This window comes from Geospiza fortis, unplaced genomic scaffold (assembly GCF_000277835.1).
Source record: "Geospiza fortis unplaced genomic scaffold, GeoFor_1.0 scaffold412, whole genome shotgun sequence".
NCBI classification, from domain to species: domain Eukaryota; kingdom Metazoa; phylum Chordata; class Aves; order Passeriformes; family Thraupidae; genus Geospiza; species Geospiza fortis.
Genome location: NW_005054504.1, coordinates 241,898 through 249,351, shown reverse-complemented (window position 1 = coordinate 249,351; position 7,454 = coordinate 241,898). Strand labels below are relative to the sequence as shown.

At 53.3% G+C, this 7,454-nt stretch overlaps 1 protein-coding gene across 1 annotated transcript in view; it reads left to right on the top strand.

Annotated features, from left to right (window-relative positions):
- The first annotated feature begins 4,974 nt into the window (after window positions 1-4,974).
- VAMP7 (vesicle associated membrane protein 7) overlaps window positions 4,975-7,454 on the top strand; it is a 10,409-nt gene continuing 7,929 nt past the window's right edge. Inside the window, exons 1-3 of the mRNA XM_005428771.3 lie at window positions 4,975-5,163; window positions 6,712-6,769; window positions 7,271-7,408. Coding sequence (XP_005428828.2) covers window positions 4,982-5,163; window positions 6,712-6,769; window positions 7,271-7,408 — 378 coding nt within the window. The 5' untranslated portion in view covers window positions 4,975-4,981. The remainder of the gene's footprint in view (window positions 5,164-6,711; window positions 6,770-7,270; window positions 7,409-7,454) is intronic.

The window sequence follows — 7,454 nt, the reverse complement described above, 5'->3', positions numbered from 1 at the left end:
CACTGTGTTACTGGGGGTTATTGCTGCGTTACTGGGATGTTACTGGTGGGTTATTGCCGTGTTACTGGTGGGTTATTGCTGTGTTACTGGTGGGTTATTGCCGTGTTACTGAGATATTACTGGTGGGTTATTGCCGTGTTACTGGGTATTACTGGGGTGTTATTGCCGTGTTACTGGGATATTACTGGAGGGTTATTTCCGTGTTACTGGATATTACTGGAGGGTTATTTCCGTGTTGCTGGGATATTACTGAGGGTTATTTCCGTGTTACTGGATATTACTGGAGGGTTATTTCCGTGTTGCTGGGATATTACTGGGGGGTTATTGCCGTGTTACTGGGTATTACTGGGGTGTTATTGCCGTGTTACTGGGATGTTACTGGTGGGTTATTGCCGTGTTACTGGGATGTTATAAATATTACTGGCGTGTTATTAGTGTACTGCTGGCCTGTTACTGGGGGTATTACCAGCATGTTACTGGGGTATTACTGGGGTGTTATATCAATGTGTTACTGGGGTATTACTGGGGTGTTATATCACTGTGTTACTGGGGTATTACTGGGGTGTTATATCACTGTGTTACTGGGGTGTTATATCACTGTGTTACTGGGGTATTACTGGGGTGTTATATCACTGTGTTACTGGGGTGTTATTGCCGTGTTACCAGCCTGTTACTGGGGCTGGTACCAGTATGTTGTTGGGATGTTATTAGTGTGTTACGGGCCTATTATTGGGGTATTTTCGGCGTGTTACTTGCTTGTTACTGTGGTGTTACCGGTGTATTACCAGCGTGTTATTGAGGTGTTACTGGTGTGTCTGGGGGTGGACGGCGTTGTAGATGTAGCACTGCATGGATTAATTAGTTAACTAATTAATGAACCACAGGTGTGCTGGCGGGGGGTGCAGGGAGGCTGGAGGGAGTCGGGCCCTGCTCCCAGGGAGCAGCCACAGGATGACAGGATGTGGCTGTGCCAGGGAGGGTCACGGGGGATATTGGGAACATTCTGGCCTGGACAGGGCTGTCCAGCCTGGCACAGCTGCCCAGGGCAGTGGTGGAGTGCCCGTCCCTGCAGGGATTTCAAAGCCGTGTGGATGTGGCACTTGGGGACATGAGTTGGGGTGGCCTTGGCAGTGCTGGGGGATGGTTGGACTTGGTGCTCTTGCAGGGCTTTTCCAACCTCAACAATTCCCTGATTCCATGCTTTGGGCTGCATGTGTTCCCTTTTGAGAGCTGCTTACTCAATCACCGTGGTATTGTGTGTCCTTACTCCCCTGCAATGCTGCCTCTGGGAAAGGTGGTGGGGCTGGAAGAGCACGGGGATTGATTTCCTTGGTGATTTGTTTCTCTAGTGATGCAGTGGGGGCACCTGAAGTAAATTCTGTGTGCAGAAGGGAGGCTGAACTTGGGATAAGTTGGAGGACAAATGTTACAATTCTCAGGTTCAAAATGAACAGGAGAGCCCCAGGACTTCACGGTGGAATATTCTGTAATGAAATAATGATTTTTCCAGCTGCCCAGCAGAGGTTAAAGGGAAGCTCGGGCTGCTTTCTGCTGAGCTCACCCTGCTCAAACGATCTCTTTATTGCAGCAGTTTGCAACTCCCTGGGTTGCAACACCTCCCCTTGTTCCCTTGTTCTGTGCTCAAACGGCAGCGTGGTGCCCTTTGCTTTCTGTTAAGAGGATTTCTGCAAGTGCAGGCAGGGACCTTCCGTGGCTCACTGGCACTAAGCTGGGAATCTTCTGGGCCAGAAGAGTGGCTGGAAAACAGTAAATCATCCTTACAGGAGTTCTGAACATCATGCTGGGACTGAGCTGTTCCTTAAGAGATTTTTCTGTGCCTTCTTTCTATGCCCTTGCATTGGGAGGGGATTGTTCCCTGGCAGGGTGGGCAGGCCCTGGCACAGGTGCCCAGAGCAGCTGGGGCTGTCCCTGGATCCCTGGCAGTGCCCAAGGCCAGGCTGAATGGGGCTTGGAGCAGCCTGGGACAGTGGGAGGTGTCCCTGCCATGGCAGGGGGTGGCACTGGATGGGCTCTGAGGTCCCTTCCAACCCAAACCCGTCTGGGTTTCTAGGATCCCTCAGTTCAGTCCCCAGAGGGACCTCAGGCAGCAGCTCGTGCACCTTGCAGGGTCTTTTTGGAAGGTTTGGTCTTGGCTGCTTCCAGCTGTGTAATGTTGTAAGTTTAGATAGAAAAAAGCTCTGCAGAGTGGTTGATTTGAAGGCATTTCATTCCTGACTGCTGTAACTGCTGAGGAAGGACCTTCTGTGGCAGTTTAACAGATTTGTGTCACTAGCAGGAGTAACCCGGCTGGCACAGGCTGCTCAGGGAGGAAAGTGCTCCTGGTTAATCTCTTCTACTTCATTTAACCCCTTCTGCTCAGAGCTGGGGCTGGTGTTCCTGCCAGGCACAGAGCTCCTGTGTCCTGAGCACAACGAGGGCCAGGAATCTGGGGAGTCAGGGCTGTGAACTCGGGGGGGTGAGGGTGTGAACCCAGGGAGGGAGAGCCAGGAACTCAGGGAATTGAGGACTGTGAGGTCCTACAGTGCCAGTGAGTGCCCCCTCACTGCTGCTGCTGAGGTGTCACCTCAGGTTCCACCAATATCCACTGTTAAAAGAGCAGAGATTTGCAGGAATTGTCTAAACAGTTCCCAATGCTCAGCTGGGGCTGCATTTGTTCTGCTCAGGGCACTGAGGTGTCTGTGTGGGCTCTGTACCCTCAGTCTCAGCTGTCCTTGCAGGGCAAGGGGAGGGTTTGGGATGTGTTTTCTGCTACAGCTGCTTCTTTCTGTGGCTCCTGGGTGACTGCAGGAGCAGACAGTGGTTTCCTGGTGCTGGACACTCAGCTGATTGCTCAAGAGGTGTTTGTGATTCCAGGCTGTGCCCTGGTGTTGCTCCACAGGCCTGGGGCAGCCCTGGGCTGGCCAAAGCCTCTGTGTCCAGTGGCTCTGCAGGGACAGGAGGGTGCAGTGAACTCCCTGGGCTGAGTTAGCTCACAATCTTATTTAGGACAGGAGCATTTCGACCTGAAAATGAGCTGAAGTGGAGATTACTCAGAGCTGAAACACAAAGGGGTAAGCAATTCCTTGGAAGCTTCCTGCAGGAGCCAGCATCTCTGCCTGAAGAGCAGCCAAGGCAGAAACCAGACCCTACAAGTTTATGAGCATGAAAGAAAACTAAACCTTGGATAAATCACATGAAATGCTGCTCACAGCAGAGGGAAGGGCAACCCCCACAGCCAGAGCAGCTGGGGCTGCCCCTGGATCCCTGGCAGTGCCCAAGGCCAGGCTGGACACTGGGGCTTGGAGCAACCTGGGACAGTGGGAGGTGTCCCTGCCATGGGGATGATCTTGGGGTCCCTTCCAGCCCCAACCATTCCATGGTTCTGTTCCCCTTGGCAGTGCTCCCAGGTGGTTGTGTGGAGTCTGTCCTGTGAGTAAATCCATGACTTTATCCTTTTCCCCTCCAATGCTGGGCTCAGATCTGTGAGAGGTTTGGAGATGCTCTGGTTGGTGCTGGCCAAGCCTGGATCTGTGGGGCTCAGCCTGCCCAGGTGAGCCCTGCTGGGGTGGTGGTTGGATCTCCCTTCATGGCCTGCTTAATCGAGAAGAGATCCCCAATTCTCACCAGGCAGTGCCAGGGGGATGGAAAATCTGGATCCAGAAGCCCAGGCAGCCCTGCTGCTCTGTGGCTGTTCCCAGAGAGCTCTCCTGGGGTTCAGGAGAGCTCTGTGATCGTGCACAGAACAGAGCAGGTAATAAGTAGGGCCTAAGTACAAAGTGAAAAATGAGATTTTTGGGTTTTGCAGGGTCCAAAGTCGTTCTAAGTCCTTGCTGAGCAGAAAAGAGGCTTATGGATGTGCAGGATGAGCAGGGCAGCTGGCCCAGCTGGGCTCTGACATGTGCTCCATGTGTTAGATCTGGCTCTGGCCCTAGACTAATGTGCTGATACTTGAGCTGATTAAGAGTGTCCCTTTCTGTGGCAGCAGGGATGCTTTTCCAGCTCTGGAGACTTAGGGAATCCCACAATGGTTTGGGTTGGGAATGGAGCTTGAAGCTCATCCAGTTCCAACTCCCAGCCCCTTCTGCTACCCCAGGTGGCTCCGAGCCTCATCCAGCCTGGCGTTGGCCACTTCAGGGATCCAGGGGCAGCCCCAGCTGCTCTGGCTGTGGGGGTTACCGTTCCCTCTGCTGTGAGCAGCATTTCATGTGACTTTTCCAAGGTCTAGTTTTCTTTCATGCTCATAAACTTTTAGGGTCTGGTTTCTGACTTGGCTGCTCTTCAGGCAGAGATGCTGGCTCCACAGCTTCTCTGGACAACTGGAGGCTTTGCCACCCTCACAGGGCACAGAAGTGATAAAAACCCTTCTTCTAGAGGGTTTTGTGTCATTGGGAGCAGAGCTAAAAGGGGAAATGAGAGAACTTTGTGGTTGTAGTGTTCTGGCTGAGTCCTGGCCATGCCCTGCTCCCTGTGCCAGGGACACTGTGCAGGTCCCTGTGCCAGGGGACACTGTGCAGGTCCTGCTCCCTGTGCCAGGGACACTGTGCAGGTCCTGCTCCCTGTGCCAGGGACACTGTGCAGGTCCCTGTGCCCGGGGACACTGTGCACATCCTGCTCCCCGTGCCAGGGACACTGTGCAGGTCCTGCTCCCTGTGCCCAGGGACACTGTGCAGGTCCTGCTCCCTGTGCCCAGAGACGTTGTGCAGGTCCCTGTGCCCGGGGACACTGTGCACATCCTGCTCCCTGTGCCAGGGGACACTGTGCACATCCTGCTCCCCGTGCCAGGGGACACTGTGCAGGTCCCTGTGCCAGGGACACTGTGCAGGTCCTGCTCCCTGTGCCCAGGGACACTGTGCAGGTCCCTGTGCCAGGGGACACTGTGCAGGTCCTGCTCCCTGTGCCAGGGACACTGTGCAGGTCCTGCTCCCTGTGCCCAGGGATGCTGTGCAGGTCCCTGTGGCACCCTGCCGTGCCCCCAGTGCTGATGTGCCCCTGTTTTGTCCCCAGCAGGAGAGCAGCCATGGCCATCCTGTTTGCAGTGGTGGCGAGGGGCACCACCATCCTGGCCAAGCACGCCTGGTGTGGGGGCAACTTCCTGGAGGTCACCGAGCAGATCCTGGCCAAAATCCCATCTGAGAACAACAAACTGACCTATTCCCATGGCAAGTGAGTAACCCCCCTCCTTGGCTCTGGGGACTTGTGGGGATGCATGAGGGCAGGGACAAACTGGGTGTGTTTGGGGGTTTTTCTGTGATTCTGCAGGTTTTTTCCATCCAAATTCCCATTTGATGGAACGTGCCACCAGCTCAGTACGTACTTCTGTCCCCCAGAACTCTGCAGCATAACCAGGATTTGAGTTCAGCTCTAGCAGCAGCACAGGGCAGTTGATACAAAATCAAATTTTCCATTTTTATACAATCCCAAAGTGAGCTGGAGGGTGCCCAGGTGTGAAATCTTTGGAGTTTGGCTTCTGGAAGCTTCCCCTGGATTTTCTGAGGCTTGAACGTGGCTTTAGGTGAAACTGTCACCCTTCTTGGGGCTTTGAGAGAAGCTGTGCTCACAGATCACATCTTGAGCTGCCCCAGATCTAGTCTGCAGACAGAGGGGTTGCTCCCAGGATTTTCCCAGCTCTCTGAACCCTTGGTCAGTGTTGGTAGGACAGGGAGCAGAAGCTTCATCACCTGTGACTTCCTGCACGTGGGAAGTGGGTGAGTCAATAGGAACAAACTAGAACAACTGTGGAAAAAACAGATTTAGAGGTGTTGGAGCCTATTCCAGCTCTTATTTTGGAATTGGCAGCATGGCTGGATCCTCTCTGGTGCCCAAGATGTTGTGGCAGAGCTGTTGTGAGGATACAGAACTGGACTGGGCTTCCCACATGCTCAGGAGCTCAGCCAGTCCCTGTGGGAGATGTTTGGGAGGCAGTGCCTGCTCTGGAGTCTGACACACCTTGGATGCTGCTGCTCTTCTCTCCTGCTGGAAATTTAAGGATAAATGTTAATATTTTAAGTTATTTCTTTAAAATAACTTTGCCTTGAGTGCTGTTCAGCCAAGTGAAAAGCTGAATTTCAGAAGTACTGTGGTGCATTTTTGGAGGTAACTGGGCAGAATGTGGGAGCTGTGAAGCTCAATGAGCACTTGGAGTTGTTCCTCCTGTCTGGAGCCTCCCAGGGATCCTCTGCTTCCCGGCCTATAGGCTGAAAAACTCCCTGAGTTCTGTCCAAGATAATTCATCCTGCTCTGAAACAGGAAAAACTTGAGTTTCTTTGAACTTTGAACTCCTTAAATTCATTTAATGAGTTCTTTGTGTTTTTAAGAACTTCTCTGTCTTTTGTGTAAATCTCCAAGGAAAAGCAGCCCTCTGGCATCAGGAATTCTTGGGTTTCTCTCTCTCTGCTCTTGGCCTCTCTGAGGAATCTACAGGGTGGTACCAGACAACTTTCACCTCACTCCTTCCAGGGGAGTTGTGGATGTGCAAGGATTTTTGAACTTTTTATAGGAACAGACCTTCAGGGCAGAGACCTGTGCCCCAGCCTCGCTTCCCTGGACATTTACCTTGGACATGTTTATCTGTGCCAGCTCCATAGAATAACTGGGATTTTCTCTTGCCAGCCCCCAAAGGCCCCACAGGCAGTATTGGCTTCTGGAAAATGAAATTCTGGAAATGTGGCAGCTTCCAATGACGTTTTGTTTGTTCCTTTCCATTCCCTGCAGTTACCTGTTCCATTACATCTGCCAGGACAGGATCATTTACCTGTGCATCACAGATGATGTGAGTATTGAGGCACAGCTACAGCCCTGGGAAATTGGGGAATTTTGGTTTGGATGTGGCAGTTATTAGTGAGGGCTCCTCTGAGGTGCCTTTTCTCCCACTGGAGCTGCTGTAACCTCAGTTACAGCTTTGAACTCCTCCCAGAGCTCAGATTGGAGTTGTGGGATGGTTTGGGTTGGGAGTGACCTTCAAAACCATCCATTCCAGCCCTGCCATGGGAGGGAGCTTCCAGTCCTGTGGGTTGGGAGTTCTGGGGTGAAGTTCTTGGCTTTGCCCAGTTTCTGTCTCAGTGCAGTGGGTTGGTGGTGCAGAGACCACTCCAGCTGCCAGTGGAATTTGCCTGGTGCTCCTGAATTCTGGGAGTGCTGCAGGGAATGCTCCCCCTGAGTGCAGGAGTGGAGCCGGCCCAGCCCTGGGGCTGCCAGTGCCACAGGCAGAGCTGGAGCTGCAGCCCCAGCCCTGCAGCTGCTGTTGCTGAGTGTGTGTGCTCTCTGCTGCCAGGACTTTGAGCGCTCCCGAGCCTTCACGTTCCTGAACGAGATCAAGAAGCGGTTCCAGACCACGTACGGCTCGCGGGCGCAGACCGCCCTGCCCTACGCCATGAACAGCGAGTTCTCCTCGGTGCTGGCTGCACAGCTGGTGAGGCCCTGAGCTCCCTGCCAGCCCAGCCTCCCCAGAGAGGCCC